Raw genomic sequence first — 22,807 nt, forward strand, 5'->3', positions numbered from 1 at the left:
CTGGGGTCAACACAGGGGTCTTTCCTCTGTGGAAAGCAGACTTGGGGAACGAGCCTGAAGGGCAAAGATGAGGGGGGTACACTGGATCTCAGTCCCAAGTCATAATCTAGTTAGGCCTGATATTGTCCCAAGTCTCCCCCACCTTTCCCCCAGTCATGAAAACTTCTTGAGTGATGACACCTTATGTTATTTCTGTCTTCTTTAGCAATTGCATATTCGTATACTTTCCCCATAGTTTTGCTTATTGGTTCTTCAGAACTCTTATTAGTCAATCCTGTTTATTGTACCCAATCCCACGCCCAGGATATTTTTATGTGGCTTTTCATTTTTCTTATAGTCACCCCCTCCCACCTACTTTATGGCAAGAACTAAATTTTTAATCTAGATGTGTGTAATTAATCTGCACTTAATCCATCTTGGCATGAAATGAAGTGGGAATGCTTTCAAAAGTTTCCCAAATAACTCCCATCTCCCCCACCCACAGGAAACCCCACCTGTGGACCCCAACCCCACCCCACCCCACTCCCAAAAGAGTAGGCTGTTTGCCTCAGATGGGGAAGCAACGGTCAAAGGGTGGCTAGCATCTCTGGGGAAAGGTAAGCAGGAAAGGCTTTGGTGCGCCAAAGTTTAGGTCCCCAGCCCACCTCCCAATAGACAGTGGCAACTTGTCAGTCCACTTCCAGCCCTGGTACCTGCCCTTCATCTTGGAGACCCAGTTGGTGCATAGACCAAGTCCCACCCATGGACACTGGGACCCACTCGGCGCAAATCAATCAATGACACCATGCTTTGCTCACATTTAATTTTTATTTTGATTTTTTAATGCTGCACAACACAATATTCATTTTGAATTTTATTTGTTTCATTTATTTCTGTTTGTTGCTGCTTTTATTTTACTTACTGAAAGTGAGAGGGAACTTTTGTGGCCTATTTATTTTTCTTTTTCTTCTGTAGGCCGCCTTAAGCTTACTAAATTTGGAACATCAAAGCAAGCTGAAGGGAAGAGGGGTTTTTCAGAATCACTGGGGAAAAAAGGGAAGGTTGCGTTGTTAATCATGCCCTATGGTGGGTGATCAACTGCTTTTCAATTGCGTTTCACTCTTAATTAATTGTGCTTAAGGCTGAATTAAATTTGGGTGTTCCCTTCTTAGAGCAGCTCGTATTGGCGGAGGTGCATGCGCTGGATGATGTCACGGCAGTCGTTGAAGACGCGGCGGATGTTCTCAGTGTCCACGGCACAGGTAAAGTGAGGGTAGCAGTAGTGGCGCCCGTCTCCGCTGGCAGTGCTGATTCTCTGTGGGCGGAAGGAAGGGAGGCTCGGTCAGCGCTGTCCCCAGAAGCCCCGCGCCCCGCCCACCGACCAGGACCAGTCATCGACCTCCAACAAAACTGGAGGCCTAGGATGGTTCAATCTCCAGTCCGGCACTGATGGAGAAGAGGCCCTGAGAAGTGAGTTACTGTAAGCAGGCCCTACTTACCAGAAACTCATCTCGAATGAAGTACTTGGCCCGGGTCACGCGTGGGTCCTCTCCGGGCTCGGGAGTCGCTGCAAAAAGAAAAAGAAGATACAAATATTATAATAATTGCCACGCCTTTTGCCCGAGAAGCAGCTGACCAGCCACCTGACCGAACCCGTGCGGTGCGGAGGACATACCATCCTCAGGAGTGGTGTAGCGAGCGAACTCTGGAAAGTAGTCCTCAATCTTCGATTTCCCAGCGAGGACTTTCTCAGCAAGCAGGTCCTGCTTGTTGAGGAACAGGATCACAGAGATGGTGCGCAGCCATCTGAGGAGAGAGAGCAGGGGGTCAGGGCTGGGCCGGAGCGCGCAGCAGGCAGGGCAGACGCAGCGCTGGCCGGGAGGCCTCACCCACCTGTTGTTCCAGATGCTCTTGAAGAGGTTCAGGGCCTCCTGCAGGCGGTTGGTCTGGTTGTCCTCCCGAATGACCATGTTGTAGCTGCTGCTGGCCACCACGAAGATGATGGCAGTCACATCATTGAAGCATTGAATCCACTTGCGGCGCTCATCGCGCTGGCCGCCCACATCGAACATGCTGGAAGGCCAAGGACACCGAGGTTACTTACCCTGGGCCCAAGCACTCCACAGGCCACAGTGAGGACTCGACAACCGTTCACTTACTGGAAGTTGACTTTGTCCACCTGGAACTTGGTCTCAAAGATTCCAGAGGTCAGGACGCGGCAGCGAAGCAGGTCCTAGAACAGAGAGGGTGGTGAGTCTCTAACTGCCCGGGAAGGGTCAGCAACACGGAGACGCGGCCCTGAGGGCAGAGGCGCACACATACCTGGTCGCTTGGCACGTAGTCGGCCTGCTTGATCACGTCAATCTTGTCCAGGAAGCTTGGAAGAGAAGGGGACACGGTGGTCAGCAGACAGACCAAGTATGTCCCCCCAAGGCAGATGGCAGACACACAGAAACAACGGTCAGCAAGCAGTGGTGGCTGGCCTCCATTTTAGTGTGAAAGGGAAGTTTTAAATCTCAGCCCTTCCTAAAAGCAAGGTTTAAGGGCGTCCAGGCCTCGGCTCCACCGCATGCGGGTTGCTTTGGTCACTCAGAACCACCCCTCCCTGTCTACTTTGGAAGGATTTCACTGATTAAGGAGGACCCAGGCAGGGAGAGCTGCGGGCACAAAGAGGCCTTTCTTGCCCTCACCACTCTGAAAAGGAGGCAAACACTCCCTTCCTATCTACCTACTGGGTCTGTGGAATAGAACATTCCAGATATCAAAGTTTAAATAAAACAAACAAAAATGGGGGGAGGGTGTTGCTTGGATTCTAAAAACAGGGAAATTAACTTTTAGTCTTTTGCAAGACTGGGATAATGTGGAAAGGTAATGTCAATGTTAACTTGGAGGGTTTTTATTCTTTTTCTTTTTTTTTTTTGGTGGGGGGATTGAGAACTGTTTTAAAGTCATCAAGAGACAAGTTTCAAAGGAGCATAGTCTAGTTAAAGACATCCCCAAGTTTTTTTTTTGTTTTTTTTTTTTGCTTTTTTTTTTTTTTTCCCTTCTTCCCCTTCCTTTTTACCAGTTCCGAGTTAGCCTGGCTTAAAGGATACACTAACTGGCCCAATCAATCTTACATTACAGCACAGGCCCAGAAATAGCTCCCCAGCCACCCTGGCCTCCAGCATGTTGCCATGGCAACAGAACCACAATTCTATAAATAGATCCTTAGCACCAAATCTTGTGAGAAGACATCTGGAGTGGGGCCAGCCAAACTGCAGCTCAACAAACACAACCCTGGCAAGCTTAAGAAATGGGCCCAGGCCCAGTGCCTGCCCCTTCCAACATAAAGGCAGTTAAACAAGGAACAGGCGGGCCACTGGGCACTCAGGGGCTGGGAGGCATCTTACACAACTTTTTCTCCAAGTTTCCTTAAAAGTTTGTGCACTTGGTACAGTTTTCAGGAGAATATTGTACTGCTTTCAATGACAACAACAAACTTTAAAGGGGTGTGACCCCAAAGAACCTGGCTAAATCAGCGTTAAAGAAACTGCCCCCTGCAATTCACCATGGGGTGGCTGAGACTCCTCAGTTTGTATCTGTACTTAACTCCTGAATTGGGTCCAGAATACAAATCACAAACAATTCCAGGATTTCCATTTGTTTTGTGTTTCTATAATTAGTGCTTCCAGCTTTTAGCACAAACTTTTGAGAAAAATCAGGAACTTTGTTGAAGGAGGAGCGGGGGCTGGGTCCCTGTGGAAGAATTGGCCAAGGAAAGGGCTGCTGTACCCCACCCCCAAGTAGAGGTGCTCTGTGTCTTATAAGACACTGGCAAATAAAATGTCTGTGTGCTTTTATGATGAGACTACTATGTGCTCGCTGTGTTGTGCATGTCCCTAACTGCTTAGAGGTCATTTCCACGAGTTACCATGGAGTTCACCATGAACACCACTGTATTACAAGCAATTATTTCCTTGCCCTAACTGGTATTGCTTATGTAAAACAATACCAATGCGCTATAAAGTACAATTAAGAGCTTTATAAAACAAAAGAAATCAGAATGGAACTTTCTGTGTGCTGGTGGGACTGTAGCTTCCCTGCTTCTAGGCTTGTGTCTGTCTGTCTGACATGCGTGTGCGTGTGCCAGTGGCTACTTACTACTGGGCACAGTCAATCAGCTGGTACTCATTGGAGCGCTCATAGCAGGCACGCACTCCCTCGTCCTCCCACAGAGCCTTGGCATGCTCATAGAATTCCTGAAAGAGAACCCAGGAAAGAACGTTGGTTAAAAGACGTGCACACACACCAATCGGGAACCCTGCCCCTGGAGCTCTGAGGCCAGAGTTCACTATGTGAGTTCAAGGGTGAGCCCTGTGTGAATCAATGTGTGGAAAGGGCCTGCAGTCCTGTGAAACACTAGAAATCAGTGTAATTAATTAGCATATTTTCATCTTTGGGGAACACTCAGTCTTGGGTGGCTGCTTCTGCTACTTTAGTGGGGGTGGGGGCAAATAAACAATTGACTAAATCTTTTCCCCCAGAATTGTTTGTAGAGGAAGAGTATATAGTCCTGTGTGAATACGTAAGCCAACACTAGGAGATCTCTCCAGACACCAGATTACCAGTTGTCAATGGCATCAGATGCATTTTGGGTAGGCTGCCATTTTGTCTTCTGTTAGAGAGACATATCATGGCAGCCAGAGGCTTATATTATCCATGTTGTATTTTCTTTTTGTAAAAAAAGTTATCTGCCTACACTAATTTCCCTCATACGTTTATAGCTAAAACCCATTTAAAATGCACAGATACCAACGGAAGTTCAACAAGAAGCAGTAATAGCTTAACTGTAGACAAGTCTCTCCTTCCGGCCTGAAAATCTTTTTTTCCCACAAGGGCTGAAATGTACATGCCTGACATGGGGCAGCTCTACCCTCTAAAAATAGCTTTGAGGAAGCTAAGAGACCCTTGTCAAGAGGGTCAGGCTCCCAGGCAGAGGGCCGAAAGGAAAATCTTATTTCCGGTAATGTTCCATTTTGTAATTTATGTTTGGATCTGAACACTGTTAAGTGCATATCTGTGCTTGGGGCCCCGGTGTTTTAGGACACTTGTCTGGATTAACTGGACAATTAGGACTCGTGGGCCATGTATAACATGTGGTTTGTCTGTCTTCGTGTTCATGTGTATGAGGGGAATTAAGCCTGCCATAGTCAAGACTGGTAAAAGGAGGGCTGCAGTACACAAGTGTTGTTTACTTGCGAGTGAAGTAAACTGAGGCCTAGAAAAGGCGATAGAAATTTGCTCATTCATTCTGGACAAAGCCCTTGTTGAGTCTTTATCTAGTTTAGTATTAGGACCATGTTTGGAATTAATTTACTCATTCCCATGGCAAGTATGTGTCTGGCCAGTCTTGCCTACATGTAAGCTTCCCCCTGTGTTCCCACTGGGCCTTGCTCCTGCTTAGGTGTGCAGTAGGGAGGGGAAGCCAGGGTTGGAGTGGGGCTTACAGGTGGGAAGTCAAAGTTGGGCACGTTCATCACGCTCAGAATGTAGTCCACGCGGAACTGATTCTCAGGGTTGGCCAGCTCCACAGGGGGCACCAGGTTGCTCATGGCGGCCACGATGGTCTGAAAATGGTTTAGCGAAACGGTCAGGGGGGCAGAACCATGGGAACAGGGGTTTGCTAAAAGATAGAGCAAGGGGCTGGGCACATACTTCAATGGCCTCCTTCAGGTTGTTTTTGATGTCCTGCACCTTGGTGGCCTTCTCGCTACAGTGGAATTGAAAAGAAAAAAGAAAGTCATATTGCATCCTGCCCATCGGGGTGTCATGTTTATCGAGACATGTCAACTAAAAAGCATAATATTCTGTTCTCCAAGGGTTGTGGGCTCAGATCTGTGGGCATCCAAATAATAAATTGTAATTTCCCAAACATGTCCTGAGGACACGCCCAATAAGGGCAGATCAGTGATGTGGCATCGAAGTCTTGATCAACTGTACCAGAAATTGCACCTGGTTCTTCTGCCATTCTAACCACACCCAAATGCTTCCTGGGTAGCTCCTTCTTGACTAGTAACATATTGGGAGTGGTGTGGAGGTTAGGGTTGGGGCAGGTTGGATTTAGGATTCAGTATGTGTGTTAATACAGATGTTAGGGCTTCCCATATACTTATTCACAGGGTTATTATTTATTTAAATAGCTATGAACCTGTCACAGGGAGATAGTGTTATAGGGCAATGGTGCTTGGGGTACTGTGACTCACAGCACCATGGGTTAACTGTGTTAACAGACACTGGCCCCCACTTGTGACTAGGAGTCCTTCCTGGCCCCCACATTTATTGGCAGGCATGGAGTTCATGTAGCCTGGGGGAGGAGTTGGCTAAACGGTCCGTGGCTTATTTTAACCAGTTCATAGGATAACCTATGTGGTCTCTCTGGGATGATCTGCATGCAGTCAGTCACTGACCCCACAAGTAAAAGTCTCAACCTCTGGTTATGGGGGTGGGTGGTGTCCCCCGGATGGAATGTTAAGTTAATATGGCGGTACAGTGATTCAGAATGCTGTGTGTCTTTTAGGAGACAGCCTTTATGCCAGGCACAGCCAGAGGGAATCAAGGACTTTGTCTTTAGGGGACCAGCAAAGTCCCCTTACTTGGAGCACATCTCATCTTGTCTAGCCGGAGTCTTGTCTTCTGCATGTGTAGTTGGGGGTTAGAAGACCAAGACATGCAGGACTTGAAGGGTGTGAGGCCTGATGGCACACAACAGGACACAGAGAGGTATAAGCTATCTTTCTGATGGGGAAACTGAGGCAGAGGGCTGGCATTGATGACTAAAGCACAACCATTTCCTTTTCCATGGAACAGGGTAGTAAACTATTCATCAGGGATACAAGATGGGGACCAGAGGCGACTATAGCCAGGAGAGGTGGCAGGTGGGCCTCAGGTGGAGATCTAGGAGGTCAAGTGCATGCCCCCTAAAGGGGCGGGGATGGGGGGTGTGTGCATGCCCCCTAAAGGGGCGGGGATGGGGGGTGTGTGCATGCCCCCTAAAGAGGCGGGGATCGGGGGGTTGTGTATGCCCCCTAAGGAGGCGGGGATGGGGGGTTGTGTATGCCCGCTAAAGGGGCGGGGATCTGGGGGCCGTGTGCATGCCCCCTAAAGAGGCGGGGAACCGGGGGGGTTGTGCATACCCCCTAAAGAGACGGGGATGGAGGGTTGTGCATGCCCCCTAAAGAGGCGGGGAACGGGGGGGGGTTGTGCATGCCCCCTAAAGAGGCGGGGAACCGGGGGGGTTGTGCATGCCCGCTAAAGGGCGGGGACGGGGGCCCATGTGCATGCCCCCTAAAGAGGCGGGGAACCGGGGGGGGGGTTGTGCATGCCCGCTAAAGGGGTGGGGACGGGGGCCCATGTGCATGCCCACTAATGGGGCGGGAATCGGGGGGTTTTGTGCATGCCCGCTAAAGGGGCGGGGATCTGGGGGTCCTGTACATACTCCCCTAAGGGGCAGGGACCTGGAGGTTTTGTGCATGCCCGCTAAAGGGGCGGGGATCTGGGGTCCTGCGCATGCCCGTTAAAGGGGTGGGGATATGGGGGTCCTGTGCATGTCCCCCCAAAGAGGTGGGAACTTGGGGCCCTGTGCATGTCTGTCAACAGGGTGGGGGATCTGGGGGTCATGTGATGCCTGCTAAAGGGGAGTCATTGCACATCCATTAATAGGGTGGGAACTTGGGGCCATGTGCATGCCCGCCAAAGGGGTGGGGATCTGGGTGGGGGGGTCACTGAATGTCACCAACAGAGAGGGAACACGGGGCTGTGTGCATATCTGCTAACGGGGTGGGGACATGGGGGTTATGTGTAGGCCCACCAATATGCTCATAGCCAAAGAACCCATTCTTTCACAAAGAGTTATAGCAGCTGATATTTGAATAGGGTTTTCTTCTTTCCATTGAGGCTTGCATATGTGGGGAGTGGGCTTTGTGTTCTGAATGATCTCACGACATACTTTTATCTTTGGTGGCTTCTAGATACTGTTCTTCCACAGTAGGTAGGGGCAAGAGTTTAGGGGTCAGGGGTATTCTCACCAGCAGGAGGGAGGGACTGAGGGCTAAGGTACCAGGATTTTGACAGGGCCATGACAGTGGGAGAATCAGAACCCCACCCTTACAGGAGGAGGGCAAGTTGCCTCTCTCTCCACGTTTGTAATTAAAGCAAACCCACCATCCGGGAGAACAGGAAAAGGCAAGAGGAAGCCCTAAGGCTCCATGGCCACTGTAGGCTGCAGGGGCTGTCCTAGGACTGGGGTGTGTGGCCTGTAGGCTTGAGGGAGGGGGACGGAACACTCAGGATGTAGGAGTTGTACACACCCTGAAAGCTGTCTGGGGCCCTCAGAATCTTTGAGCTCTACCACCCAGTACTTAAAAGCATGGGTTCCCACCCCTCAGAGGGACTGGTTTCTTAGGGTAAGTGAGAGTCGACGCAGATCCTGATCAGGTGTTGACTGTGAGACCAGCTACTAAAAGCATGTGTTTGATGCCTCCAATACCCCAATTCAGGGCTCACAGTGAGCCTCCCTATTATGCCCTGGGACAAATCTACTCCCAGTTTTGTTTTGTTTTCTTTTAAATAAAAGGGGGCTTCTAGCCATTAGTACCGAGAGCCCCAAATCTCTGGTTTTAAGGCTCCACAACAGAAAAAAAATGAGGTTATCTGGGTATTAACTACTCCAATCAACCTACAGGTAGAAGGAAGCATTTCCCCAGGGAAGATTCCTCATTCAGTTTGATACTGTGTTCTAAGTAGTAGTATGATAATTGGAAAGCTTCCAGTCTTAAAATACAGATATTCTGACAACGTGTTCAGTATTCATCTACGTATGTGAATAGGTGTGGGAGTGTATCCAGCATAAAACAGCTAAAATAGAAAATCTACAATCTAATTCGGGTGTGTAGTACTAAAACAAAACCTCTTCATTGAAGAGATTACTATGTAGATGGAGCCGTCATAACGGGGGCTGGCACGTTTACCCTCTTTTGTAATGCCGCTTAATGAATTTAACGTTGATTGTGAAATTTAAAGAAAATCCCTTAGGTGTCTCTAAGTTACATGTGCCAGTTGCAGGGATCTAACTGACTAGAAAGTTGGGGCAGGAGGTCTCTCTATATAGTTTGCTGCTCCCCCTCCCCTTGTGCCCCTCCCCAGGATGCTGTGTTCCCCTCCCAGAAGTGTAAGGCAGATTAGTGGGGTTAGCATTTTTAGTAGGTCCTGCCCCCCTCCCTTCTGTTAAGTGGTAGGGGAAGGCTATGTGGTACCCACCCTCCCTCCATTTCTATACTCTATCTTTTTGTGCTTGTGGGAAAAGACAGACAAAAGAGCAGACAGAAGACAGACACAAGATACAGGGATTGCTGAGGCATGCAGAGAATTTTATTTATCAGGAATGTTAATACTGATTTTTACTTGTAGAGTCATAGGAGGAAAGACGTGCAGGTGAGGTGTTAGTGGGGTTGAAAGGTTTAGCACACACAATACGCAGTAGGTGGGCGGGCTCTCTCAGTAGGGGCTTGTCTCATCTCTCAGATGCCAGCTTTTGGTGCAGTAGACAATCAATGCATCGATGCCTTTTCCCTGATTGCTTTTCTACTACACTGTTGCCAAATTAAGGATTTCATTTCATCTTTCTTTTGTTTCACTTATATCTAAAGGTTGGGTAATAGGTAAGGGACCCAGGGACCCCTCCCCCTCCCCCTCCCCCCCAGACAACAGAATAGTATTCTTATTAGTTTCCTAAGACCGGGCAGTTCCAGCATGCAAATTGGGATGGTTGGGAGAGGGCATAGCGAAGAAGATGGAGGACTGTGGCCATCATCTAGTAGGGGTAATATATTCTAAAAGAAACAGATGAACAAACATGTGTCAGTCACTTTGTTCCCGACCCGTATCCTTTGTTTGACCCTCCCATGCCCGGCCTCAGGAGCCATTTCTTTTTCATGTCCTAGACTAGGAGCTGCTCTATGAAGTGACATGAGAGGCAGCAGCTCCACCTTGCATGCTGAGTGAGTGAATGGAGCTGGGTGGATGCCTGGCATGCGTGTGCGTGTGTGTGCAGGCATGGGATGGTTGTGGAGATGAGAAAGCAAAATAACAACCATGGTAATGAGTGGGGTGCCGTCACAAATGCTCTTGGTCATTGGTTAACGTAAAGTGCCTTGCATCAAAATTTAAAATTTTTTAATTTGTTAAGGCCAGGTGTCAAGACAGTTGTCAATGGCCAGCCCCAAAGTGCCACGGCATTAGCATATATTTCCCCAAGATAAAAAACTAGGCAGCAATGTATATTTTAAATTGAGCTAATAATTTTTTTTCTCCCCAAAGAGGAATTTTAAAGTCAGACTGACCACTATGTGGACAGAATTTAGTGATTTATAAATGGAGAGAAATAAAGGCCATAAGGAAAGCATCCATTATCAAAATTTTAAATTTTCCTCAGAGGCTGAGATGGCCAACTTTCCCCCAGCTGTATCTAGTTATTCTTTGAGCCAAAAAAAAACAAAAAAACAAAAAATTCTGTTTTGCACTTTACTTGTTTCCAATTCATTTGCAAATGCACACCAAAATGGCTGATGGCCCTGAGATGCTTTCTGTTTTGTTCCCGAGCCTGGTCCTCAGTTTCCCCACTAGGATCTTCATGTCTGTTTTGTTTGTTAGAGAGTTTTCTGGTTTTGAATGTGCCTACCCATCGCTGTTGCTCCTTGCAGCCTGCGGGTCCTCTTCGCCGCCCCTTTTAAAGAGAGATTGAAAGCTCACCTATCTGCAAGGCACTGTAATTTCACACAAACCCCACACAGCCTCTGGATCCCTAATAACCAAGGAAGAGCAACCTGACAGTGCTGGGCACCATCCTCCCTTTCCTGACTAAATGGGAATAAATGTCTACTGAGACTGTGGGCCTCAGGGGGAAGGGCTCTACACCTTCCTGGCTATTTTAGAAGGGCGGGCCCTCAGGAGACCTGGCTGGGGACAGGAGGGACAGGTAATTATTTTCCTCCACTCTGCTCTTACTAAACGAACATGCACCAGGGAGCTTAGGCAGGGACTTGTCACAGCACTCTTGAGAATATGGCATTGCAGAAAACTCCTGACCCTTGCTTGCAGTCAGATCTTCTTCGTGTCCTTTCCATGTCCACAAAGGCACAAATGGGATATTCCTGCTCCTGATTCCTGGTGCAGAATGAATCCCCTTTCTGTAGTGGTGGGAGCTACGTATGGGGCATTAATACTGAGCTTTGTAATAGATTAGCTCAACCAATGTTAATTTTTTTCTGGCATTAAACTCCAGGAAGTTAGCTCTGAGTTAGGAAAATCTACATTCGACCTCTGTTATTACTGAAGGCCAGATTAATATTATGTTATACTCTTTAAAAATGTAATGGCAGGCAGGCCACAGACGGTTAAAGGCGTATTTAGTAGCTCAGTCCAAAGACAGCGTGTGGAGTTGAGACCACCACACAGAAATTTCTAGTCAAGGTGGAACAGCATTTACTGCAATACCACAGTGAGAGAGAGAACCCTAGGCTTAGCTCGACCAAGTCAAAATGGGGAGTCCAGCCCCCCATGGGGGCCCCTATATCACTTTCACAGGCTAAATTTAACATCTTGGAGATCCACAAAGAAGGCAAACTGGGAATGTCACTTCCTTTTTTCAGAAAGAAAATAGAAAGAAGAAGTACTGGTTTAGAACCCTCAGCTGCATTAATTGGCTCTTAAAAAAAAATAAGATTTTAGGGAAATTTGTAAAGTAATAAAACTTTACGATGACATCGCTTCCATCTGACTTAAACAGTGGCTGCTGCAAATTTTAAAATACTAGCCACGTCCAGCTTTCATGGAGGTGTTTTTTTAGAAATACTGAGGTTCACGGCCAGATTTTTTGCTTAACTAGCCTCATATTAAAGAATCCCTCTTCATCTGGGGTGGGGTCTGATCGTATTCTTTTTATTGACTGACAGGTGCCCATCTCCTACCTCAGGCTTTTTGAGAAGGGAATTAAGAATTCCAGAATTGCTTTCTGATAGGTGACAATAACTTACTTAATAGATTATAGGTGCACACTATTAACGGAGTCAATCCTAAAATTAGTGAGCTAGTCCCCTCCCTTCTGCATATTAACTAATTAACTAATCTTTTGAATTTGGGGCTAGAATTCAAGGAGCACGTGAACTCAACCCTTTCTTCAGATGGGTGATGTCATCTTTCTCTACCCCGATCAGTCAATCTAACAAATTCTAGAAGTTTCCATGAAGAGCCGCCTGTGGCATCATGAAAGGTGATGCTCAGTTGTGGTTTTCCCAGCACTTCACATATCCTAGGGGGTGGTGGCAGGTACTGCTTCCCCCGGGGTGGTTAAAATACAACCAAGGGACAGATTTCTAACTGAATCGGGGTAAAGAAGAGGGGTGGAAGCGTTAACCAGCTACTAGCTGCAAACTAGTGCCTGCCCAGTGCTTCTCATCTAGAGATTAGCAACTGAGAACAATGGTGGCCAAGCACAAAAGGCAATTCCCTAATTTACTGAGTGCCCGTTTCCTCAGTTTGCATCGTTCATGGGAGGAAGGACCCCATATTTGCCTCGTGTCATCTCTCTTTTTAAGAAAAATCTTTTTTCTCACTGCAGTATTGTATCGCCATATTGTCTTAAACCAGGAAGGTCATTTCAAAGGCAAAATGCGTCCTGGACTGGCCAGAAGTAGCTAAGCTGCCCGTCTTTCCATCATCTTCAAACTTTTCTTTCCAATTGTTTAGGTGGGAGTATTGTTTCTTTTAAATTAGAGAAACAATTATTTGCCTATCATTAACTCTACAGGGACGAGGGTCTCAGAAGCTTGAAGCTTGCCAGCAATGGGGCCATGGATTCCAACTTTTAAGTGAAAATGTAACCAAAATGGTGTTTTCCTGACAGTACAAAAGCCTACACCAGTTCACTCCAGTGAAACCCGAAGGGTGGTGGGTGGGGACCTCCTGTGTTGGCCAGCTCTGGCTGGACAAGGGGTGGCCAAGGCCCTGTCGGCCATGTTGGAACCGCACTGCAGCAGACGAGGCTGCAGCGGAGGACCTGGCCTCAGAGACGCTGTCACCCGGCCAAGTGCTGCTCACTGTCCTCTGCAACCAGGCACCATTTTCCTGCTCGAGGGGCCGCTGTGAGTGGACACCGGGTGCTTTTACTGTTATTCCTATTTGTTGCACCAAAGGTTGAGAAGAGGGTGGGCGTGCACCCATGAGCTCTTTCCTGGGCTGTCTACTATGCAAATTAGAAAAAAATAATTAGTGGCAATTAAGCAGCTGTGCTTCCTAGAGGTTAGTATACACACTCTTCAAAAGTCCTGTGGTTCTCCCACAGGCCAGGTACCTGCCACTCCTGCCCACGCCCTGCGTGGGTTTGACACTTACTCTCCGTTAAAACCATTTACATGCAGAATCCTCATCTGCTTCACAATGGTGCTTTTGCCAGACTCTCCAGCACCTGAGAAGGAAAGTGAGGGCTGGGTTAAGAGACAGGGTTGGCACACTCCACTTGCATGATGACCTTGGAAAGCAGCAGAAGCAGCCCGCAACAGACACACAGTGACACAACCACAATTTCCCTTGACATGACGACGCAGTGAAAGACAAAAGACATGTCCAGCTTAGTGTCTACCTGCAGTATTTCACCATAGACTAACAAGCAAGAATTGAGGGCTCTGCTTTTTTAAATAGTTTTTTTTTTTTTTGTAAGTTTTGTTGTTTTATTTTGTTTTCTCTTTGGGTTTTAAAAATCATGAGGTAATGAAGGAATGACGTAATTGTCATTTGAGGGGTGAAAGAATTTAAGTCAAAATTGTGAACTTAATATTGAAATGTGGTCAAAGGTACACAAAAATGCAGCAGCCACCTAATTTCCTGTTTGTTGGATGTTTTATGGTTAAAATACCCAGGACTGAAGGACAATGCTCAGATACCGCAGTCTCCCCCACACCACCCCTGCGACACCAAAGCAGCTGCCGTCTAGCAAGCTTCAATTCCCCCCCCCAACTGGTGTTACAATGTATTCACTGATTCACTCCTTTTCTCTGCAAAAAGAATCTTTCTAAAGATACTTTTTTTCTGGATACAACAACCATGTTGCAGAGGGAAATGGAAGGCCATCAATTATCTGCCAGTAGCAAGGGGGCAAAAGCCAAAAAGGAAAAAAAAGAATAACCAAACAAACAAAAGAGCAAAAAAACAAAACAATTTAATATCAAACATGGCACTTGAGACCTTATTAGCATCAGGCAACATGCAGCATCAACAGTAAAGAATTAAAAAAAAAAAGAACAGGATGATGACTTTAATTATATTCACAAATATTCCTGAAAACCCCTACATTGGAAGACTCTAGGCTTTTCCCAACTAAAAGAGTAAAAGGCAGCACAAGCCTCCACTCTAAATCACCTTTCATTTGTTTTTTAAAAACAGTTTACAGACCCCCCTCCCGACCACACCCCATCGCCGCCACCGCCCCATTTCCATCAAGACAGAGCTAGCTCATCTGCACTATTTTTTGCAAAAATACTCCCCCCTCTTCCCACATAAATCTGAAGGGTTTTAAAAATCTTTTTCTTTTAAAATATACTTTTGTTTTGGTACTCAGATCACAAAGCATTCCTCCCCCTTTTACCTTTCCTCAAGGCTATAATCAATATCTGTAAAAGTTAAAATTGGTTTCCACAGACGAATTGATTTCAAAGCAAACACCATCCTAATGAGCAAAACTCACATAAATTAAGTTTAAAGGGCACTATTGGGGGGGTTCCCATGAAGGGAACACAGAGCACTAGTCGGGGTCTTCAGTGTTCTAATCTTAGCAATGTCAAAAGTTCTGACAGCTGTTTTTTATAGACAGCATTAAACCCGTGCCTCAGTTTCCACGTTTGTGAGAATAGAAAATTGGGCTGAAAATAACTGTAAAGGGTTCTCATGGTTCTGTAATTAACTTAATTTACATGGCAAAAGTTAAAATGGGCTCAAGAAAAGGGGGTTGGGGAATTCAGTTTCCTTTGTGGGGAATTATTTCATTTTAAGGAATGTAAAATATTGCCAATGGCCAGGGCAACAGATTTCTATGCCAAAGGTCATCAGTTAATTGTGGCACAATGCAGCCATGTAGACTAGGAGACTTGAGAAGAGGCAGGGTGGGTCAGAACAATAGTCTCAAATGAGTGGGGTCACTTGAAATCACTGTAAAGACACAAGAAAAAAGGTGTTAGAAATTTAATGTGTCATTAACATCACCCTGGAGTTAAATCAGTAGTCACATCAGTAAGGATACAACATATAGAAGACTCTAGACTTTTTCCAGGTGTGTACTTTGAAGTCAAAGTGTTGTAGCATATTAATATTTACAGCCTAATTATGCCTTTAGAAGTTTTAGACTCCACATTTATATCCTCTAATTACTAAAACTGCAAATGATCAACACCAAGGAGAGTTATTTTCACTTATTAATAATTTTCTGCTTTACTAAATCTGGCCCAGGGAGAACAAAGACTTGACCCCATCCAAAAAGATCAAACCGAACGGCACCACAAATAACAACAGCCTCCTACATTTTATTTTTTGATAATTAAACTATTTTGTTGAAATGTGACCATCCATGCTCCCAGCATATTCACAAATTTATCCAGATAGCCAAAATACCAAGAAGTGGAAAGCTTCCATTCTAATTAATGGTGTGTAATGTTTTCGTGGTCATCTCAACAATTTTGTGAGTGTGTGTGTGTGAGCCTGTGTGCTTGTTGACCCCCACCCCACCCAGCACCTCAAAAGAAAAAAGGGAGTTTGGGGATCCCACTCCCTCCTTCTCTCTCTTCCTCTTTCTTTCTTTCTTTCTTTCTTTCTTTCTCTCTTTCTTTCTTTCTTTCTTTCCTTCTTTCTTTCTTGCCAAGGAGGAAAACCCGCAGTGAAAAAAAGAGAAGAAAAACCAAACAACCAAATGTCACTTGACAAACAACTAATTAATGTCTTGTCATCAGCTTCCACCCAGGAAAGTCTTCCCAGAGCGCTTATCCCCCCCACCTTGAAAAGGACAAAAAATTTTAAAACGCCATTTCGAAACCAAGAAGCCATTTACAGACAAATGTCATTTTCCAGTTTATCTTATTTGTGAGTCTTTTAAAAATACGTTTTTATTTTATTTTTCACTTTTGTGTTTTCACTCTGAAGGAGGCCCACTAACAGGAAAATGTGTGTGTTAATTGCTTGTTACATGGGTGGGGGCACAGCTGGGGCGGGGGGGGGGCAGCTGCTACCATTTAGTGAATCTTCTTTGCTTTTCAAAAACCCTGCAAGTCTAGAAGGGGGAAAAAGGTCACACTGTAAAATGACGTGTCATTTGGCTTCACTGGGCACTCTGCGTACTATTTTTTTTTTTTTTGTATTTTTATTTTTTGGTGTTTTTTTTTTATTTGATTCTTCTTCTCTTCCTTCCACGGCCTGGCCTGGCCCAGGACACGTCTGCTCCGCACACAGTCAGTCCTGCCCGAATCGCCCCGAGTCGCGCCCAGAGTCCGCCACGCTCCCTCCTCCCTCGCCCCCCCCACTTCGGCGCCACGACTCGCCCGCGCCCCCTCCCCCCCTCTGCACCACCTTTACCGCCCTGTCCTTTCCTAGGGGCTGATGTCACTCGCCCCCCCACTCCAGGCAGCCACTTCCCTCGCCAAAGCCTCCCTGGCCGAGGCCCCCGAGTCCCCCTGTTGCCCTTGCCTCTCTCTCTGGACCCCCTCCCGACAAAGAGCGCTCCCCAGCAAGGCGGGTCCCCCTTCTTGGGCCCGCCAGCCCGTTTCCTGTCCCTGGCCCTACTCTGTCGCAGTCAGAGGGGCCCCGTGGGCCTCCCCTCCCCCTCCAACACGCACCCCGGCCCCTGGCACCGTGTAGGCCTCGCGCCTACCAGGAGCCAGGGGTGGGGGGGTGAGGACAGCTAAGGGGACGAGACTGAGCGAGGGGGACCCACGCCCTGTTTGCAGCCCCCGCCCGGCCGAATTTCGCCCAGGGGTCCCCCTGACGGCCTCGCCCCCCGCACACACACCGCCCAGCGGGCCAAAGGGCCCGGGAAAGAGCGCCAGAGCGCTAGGGCGAGGGGCGGGCTCGGCGCGCGCGGCCTTGCGGGTGCCCTGCGGGGCTCCCAGGCCGGGCCGGCGCCCCCCGCCCCGCCCTTACCCAGCAGCAGCAGGCGGTGCGTGGCCCGGTAGACCTGCTTGTCCTTCTGCAGCTGCTTCTCGATCTTTTTGTTGGCCTCGCGCTGCGCCTTCTCCTCGTTGCGCTGGTCCTCGGTCTTACTGTTGCCGAGGCAGCCCATGGCGGCGACGGGGCGCGGCCGGGCTACGGGGCGGCGGGGACGGGGCGGGCGGCCTCAGGCGGGCCGGGAAAGCGGGGAACACGGGGAGGGTGGCGGCTCGGACTAAGGCAAGCGCGCGGCTCTCCGCTCCTCGCTCCGGGGCCGAAGCGGAGCAGAGCAGGAGCCGCGGGAGCTGCTGCCGCCGCCGCCGCCGCCGCCGCTCTTATTGCCTCGGCCCGGGCCCGACGCCCCGACCCAAAAGCGCCACGGCGGGCGGGGGGAGCGGGGGGGAGGCGGAGGCGACCGCGGCGAAGGGGGTGGAAAGAGGAGGAGGAGGAGGAGGGCCGCGGCTCGGAGGGCGGGGCGGGCGCAGGGAGGCGGTGCCCGGAGGCCGGGCCGGGTCCCTGCACCCACCTTCAGCCCGGGCCGGGATGCACAGTGGGGTCGCCTCCTCACCCCACCCGCGGCTTGGGGCCGGGGCCTGGCCGCGCGGCGGGGGGAGAGGGGGCGGCCCCGCGGTGGTGACGACCCCTCACACGATGCCAGCGCTCCACCCCCGGGCCGGGCGGCCCGGATCCCCCTCCTCCTGCTGCAGGGCGGGCGGGCGCCGCCAAGGGGCCGGGGTGGGCGGAAAGGGAGGGAGCGCGGGCCTGGACTTAGGAAAATTTCGAAAAGGAGAGAGAGAGACACTGAGAGAGCCAGAGAGCAGGGAGTGTGGAAAAAAGCAAGGAGAGCACGAAGCCAAGGACAAAGCAACCGAAAAGGAAAATGTGTCCACACACAAGCACTAATAAAGACCCACACTACACGGCAATGGTGGTGGTGGTGGAAGTGGTGGTGGTGGTGGTGGTGGTGGTGGTGGTGGTGGTGGTGGTCGATGTCGATGTCGATGTGGATGACGATGGTGATGATGGGGGTGGGGGGTCTGACTAGATGAGCCGCTCGTCGCGCCCCCGGCGCCCGGTGCCCCTGGCCCGGGATCGCCCACGGCCTCTGCCTCCGCGCTTGGTGCGGCCACTCAGGAAGGAGAAGAAGGCGCAGCCCAGGAACACTCGGAAGCAGCAGGTCGCCCCGAACACGAAGCCACAGCCACGGCCCTGATCTGTGCGGCGCTGCAGCAGGAAGTTGAGCACCCACGAGGGGCTTCGCACGGAGAACACCAGGAACACCACGAGGGGCATGTGCACGCTGACTACTCCAGCCTTCTCAGGCCCGGGCCGCCACACGACGCCTCCAACTCGAGGAGGCGCATAGTAGGCATCTTCTTCGCCCGAGTCAGTGTCCCACTCGGCCCAGGCCCTACTCACGCCCCCGCCGACGGCGCCCCCTCCGCGCCGCGGCGCCCGCCGCGGCGCCCCCGTCTGCGCCTGCGGTGGCGGCGGCGGCGGCGACCTTTGGGCCTCGGAACTGCACCTGGGGTTCTGGCACATTCTTCTTCTTCTTCTTCAACATCTTCTCGATCTTCTTCCTCTCCTTCTCTCTCTTCTTCTCCTCTTTTTTCTTCTGCTCTAGCAACTTCTTCTCTAGCTTCTTTCGCTCTTTGTCGGTTAGCAACTTTTCGGGCGGCACATCGCGCACGGCGTTCACGCGGATCTTGACGGACTTGGGGGGCTTCTCGGGGACCTTGTTCTTCTGCGAAGCGAGCGGCTCTGCCAGCGCCGCAGCCGCCACGGCAGCTTCGGCAGCCACTTCGGCGGCAGCCGCGGCTGTCTTCCTCTCTCTCTGGGCCGCTCGGGCTCTCAGCTTCATGGCCATCTTCAGCATGGTGACCGGACCACCTCGGGGAGCTGGGCTCGCGCCTGGCCCGGGCGGTCTGCTTTGCCCCGGCCTCGGGCTTCGCGGCTCCTGTGCGCCCCGTGTCGTGGGGCTCCGTTGCAGTCTCCGCTGTGCTGTCCTGGGGCCACCGAGTCCGGCTTCCCCGGGCTTCGACCGTAGGGGGCTGCTGAGCTGGCTGCCTAAGAGTTAGCGTCAAATAGGATGAGCAAACGAAAAAGGGGGCGAGAACACACCAAAAAGCACCCAACAACAGGGAGAAAACAAAAAGCACCAAGAAATGCCCAACAACACACAAAGGGAAAAAAAAATAAAGAAAATAAAAACAACACGAGAAAAAGAAAAGTGGAAAGGTGCAAATGACAACAGTTTGCTGTTACCCTTAGGCGCTCCTTGGGTTAGCTCTTGGGGACGCCAATGGAGAGGAGAAAAGAGAGAAGAGAGAGAATTGGAGGATGCCCGGGAGGCGCGAGGCAGGACAGCGGCGCCAGACGCCCCTGCCCTGTCCCGGCTCTTGCCCGGTGGCTCTTGCCCGTGCCAGGCACCTCGCACTTGGGCGGGAAGCCCCCGCGCTCCCCGACTTACATGTGAGTGAGATGCACTCACACGCAAGGCAGTGCCTGCCTCTCTGCCCGCCGCCGCCCCGAGCTGGGACAAGGGTTCGCTCCAGCCGGTGCTGCAGCTCCAAGCCCGAGAGCAGGGAGCCGGCGAGCGCCGCTGGGCCAGCCACTTGACACAGCCCGCTCCGCGGTGCCGACGCGACTGACTGTCCCCGCTGTGGAGCGGGTTTTTCTAACCAGCCTGATGACGCCCCAGCCACTTCAGAGGACGAACCCATAAGCAATCGCCCCTATAAACCGAAGGGGAAGCGCGAAAAATCGGCCCACCGGGGACGCGTCCAAATGGACTGCGCCGCAGGCGGGGGTCAAGGGCGGGTGCGACGGTACCTTTGGTGTGGGTAGGGGGCGTGGAGAGCAATCTGGTGGAGGGCACGGGTGCCCCCAAGACGGTGGGCACCCGACCCCGCCTCCCAGATATGCCTCCCGATTTTCAGTACAGTGGTGTAGCCCTGGGCAGCGTGAAAAGTATGCGACGAGGACGACGACGCTTACCCATGCTATGCGCCTCCTTACCTCAGCTTCCCAGATAGCGCACGCGGCGACGGCGGCCCACCCCTCCCACCCTGTGGCGCGTGCCCGTGGAGGTAGATGGCGACGAGCTAATTAGTCGCGATGCCCCACACGGGGTTCGGATCTCCTCACAAGCATTTACACAGCTAGCATGAATAGAAGACGCAGTCGGCACTAATCAGGCGAGGCCACAGCCGAGGAGAAGAGCCATGGCGGTGTTGGATGGAGATGGAGCACGCGGAGTCCTCCTAGGTGGGAGAGGCGGTAGCCATGTGGGGCTCTAGAATAAAGGGAAAAAAAAAATACTTTACTGAACATGAACTTTTTGGAGAATCGTTTCAAAACTCACAAGTGTCCCGCCCCACTCCCTGGCCCCCAGGCTTTGACATGGTAGGCAGCACCGGCTAAGTGAAAGGGCAGTTTTGAGCCACCTTCCTCGGGTGCGGGGGGTCTGCCACTGGGGTCTACTTGGATGCAATGAATTCATTCATTCAATAACTGGCCCACAACCACCTTGTGCCCAGGTGAGTGGACAGAGCCAACGGTCAGGCTAAGACATGGCACCTTCCCCGATGGGACAAGGTGCCAATAAACCCAGAACTGCCGGGTGATCACAAAACTCTCTTCCAACGTTCTTTCCTTTCACTTTTGAACACAGCTCGCAAAACTTGGGACGCTGGGGAGAAGGAAACAGAAACTCTACTAAGAATGCAACACACCCCAGGGTCCTCAAAGGGCAAGGGGTGTTTAATACTTCAGTGGCCTCGAATAAATTATTGTGGGCAGCCCTATCTTTGAAAATGGGGGAACACTGTGGACCACTCAACAGAATTTTCAGGTCCTTCTTCCTGAAGGTTTGCCCAACTCAAACTCAGAAAGGGTGTGACGGAAAGCTGCAACACGCTGTTTTTCTTGGTCCCTGCTGGTACAACTCTACTTCCATTCTGTGCTCCGTTTTTATTATTTTTTTTCCCTTAACGGATTTGAAAGAACAACAGAAAGCGACTCAAAGCAACCAAGGATCTCTTGGAATTACGAACAGGAAGCTAAACCTAACAAATAGGCCCTCACTTGCTGCCTTGCTGCCCAGTCTCCGACTTTATCTCCTCAAAAGTTATTTCTTATCCACAGCTGATTAAGGCCTCTCATCCACACAAACGTACACTTCAAAAAATAAAAAATAAAAAGTACAAGAAACTCAAAGGAACTACTGTGCCAGGTATGAAAAAGATTTAACTGCTGCCCTTGTGCTCCAGGGAAACTCTGAGTTCACAAGCAGTCCTGTAAGTGGCAGCATGAAGACAGGGACTACCTTTTACCTCTTCAACAAAAACTTCTTGATTGAATTTGATTCATCTGTCATTTGTGAAACTAAAGACTTAGAAGAGAGAGGACCTGGCCAGAAATTTCTGTTCCGCTCCAGTTGTGCAAAAGGCTCTTCCTTCCTGCTTCCAGTGTGCAGAGGCACAGACACATTGTATTTAAAAGGTAAGAGGTAAAGAGTAGCCAACACAACCCCATGCTTATACAGTAACTGCCATCATACTGTGAGGATAATGAAGTTGCCGGGCCTTCTCCTATTAGATAAATATCACACCCAATCTTTAAAAAGAGTGAACTGTCTGATGGCACACAGTGACACATGTTGTAGGCAAGGCACAATTGGGACCATTGTCTAGAAACGTGTAATACAAGGTCAGGGCTTCCTCCGTTCAACTCCTAACTTAGCCATTCTTGAATAAGAAAAAAAAATTTTAACTGTTAACTTTTGCCTATATTTTATTATGACTAGCCAGGGATCCATAAATAAAGCATTTACTGTGTAGATAAATGGCAGCAGGTGGAACCAAGGGTTTACAGGTAAGCACTGGACACCAAGAGCTCTGAAACACAAGCTGGTTTGTGGTCTGTTCGGTTTTCTGTTTTCACTTGACACAAAGTGAAAGGAGAGACTTTATTTAATTGGTATGGTGAGCTGACACCATCTTTGGTTTTGGCCTAGCATCGACCTCCCTAAGCCCTCACAGCTATGTGTTGGTTTTGTTTTTTAAGTCTCCCAGAGTGGGACCTCACGATGTAGAACTTGGGACTTAGCAATTGATTTTAATAGATTGCCCTGCAGGTTTTAGGCTCTGACACGTTATCAGATTCAGGGACACATGGACATTATAGAAGCTAAAAGCTCCTGGGTGAGACCGCACCATACCCAGGCAGAGAAGATATAGGCTCCTCCCTGGCTCAGGTGATCCACTTCTTGCCAAAGCCAGCAAGGTGAGCTAATAACACACCCTGACCTGAAACACCAGGTCCCTAACACACGGCTTGACCACACACCTCACAGATGGTTTGACAACTCTTTTCTACTCTCTCCCCTTCATAATGGATGAACTTGGGGTTTAATTCTGTGGCCTTGCGAGCTCTGTCTTTCTAGATGGGAGTGTATGCTCCTCGGCCCTGTCATATCTTCTTGCTGAGCAAGAATGCTGCATCTGCTTTTAGAAGTGACCACACTGCCATAGCTTAGAACCTTCTAAATGTTATTATTACTTAATGATGCAACTGAGTTTTTGGCCAAGAGTGTTCTCCTGGGCCT

The 22,807-nt window shown here is 49.7% G+C and overlaps 2 protein-coding genes and 1 long non-coding RNA gene across 10 annotated transcripts in view; 1 reads left to right on the forward strand and 2 right to left on the reverse strand.

Annotated features, from left to right (window-relative positions):
- Positions 1-793: 793 nt before the first annotated feature.
- On the reverse strand, positions 794-17,428 carry Gnas (GNAS complex locus). Its single transcript, NM_001244053.1, is given in 12 exon segments — positions 794-1,294; positions 1,479-1,546; positions 1,655-1,785; positions 1,873-2,052; positions 2,139-2,212; positions 2,302-2,356; positions 4,123-4,220; positions 5,469-5,588; positions 5,677-5,731; positions 10,697-10,741; positions 13,408-13,480; positions 17,194-17,428. Coding segments are annotated over 12 exon segments (1,185 nt in total). The 5' UTR covers positions 17,333-17,428; the 3' UTR covers positions 794-1,147.
- Positions 17,429-18,584: 1,156 nt separating this feature from the next.
- On the reverse strand, positions 18,585-20,200 carry LOC113831188 (mediator of RNA polymerase II transcription subunit 1.1-like). Its single transcript, XM_035446568.1, has 4 exons — positions 20,197-20,200; positions 19,919-20,063; positions 19,465-19,859; positions 18,585-19,266 (listed from the first exon to the last, which is right to left on the reverse strand). Exons 1-4 carry the CDS (start codon positions 20,198-20,200, stop codon positions 18,611-18,613), a joined length of 1,200 nt encoding a protein of 399 aa, XP_035302459.1. The 3' UTR covers positions 18,585-18,610.
- Positions 20,201-20,228: 28 nt separating this feature from the next.
- Positions 20,229-22,807, forward strand: part of LOC113831164 — a 59,547-nt gene continuing 56,968 nt past the window's right edge. For 7 of the 8 annotated variants that reach the window (XR_003486240.2, XR_004770575.1, XR_004770574.1 and 4 more), the window contains exon 1: positions 20,229-21,702. This is a non-coding gene — a long non-coding RNA (uncharacterized LOC113831164). The remainder of the gene's footprint in view (positions 21,703-22,807) is intronic. The other variant, XR_004770578.1, reaches the window with a different exon arrangement.

The sequence above is a fragment of the Cricetulus griseus genome, chromosome 6 (genome assembly GCF_003668045.3).
Source record: "Cricetulus griseus strain 17A/GY chromosome 6, alternate assembly CriGri-PICRH-1.0, whole genome shotgun sequence".
NCBI classification, from domain to species: domain Eukaryota; kingdom Metazoa; phylum Chordata; class Mammalia; order Rodentia; family Cricetidae; genus Cricetulus; species Cricetulus griseus.

Bases quoted from the DNA above. Each gene is read 5' to 3' on its own strand.
- LOC113831188 (XM_035446568.1), bottom strand. The intron at 19,860-19,918 runs GTTCGTCCTCTG...CCCGCTCCACAG, and splicing joins ATAGGGGCGATTGCTTATGG to CGGGGACAGTCAGTCGCGTC. The intron at 19,267-19,464 runs GTAACAGCAAAC...GCTAACTCTTAG, and splicing joins AACCCAAGGAGCGCCTAAGG to GCAGCCAGCTCAGCAGCCCC.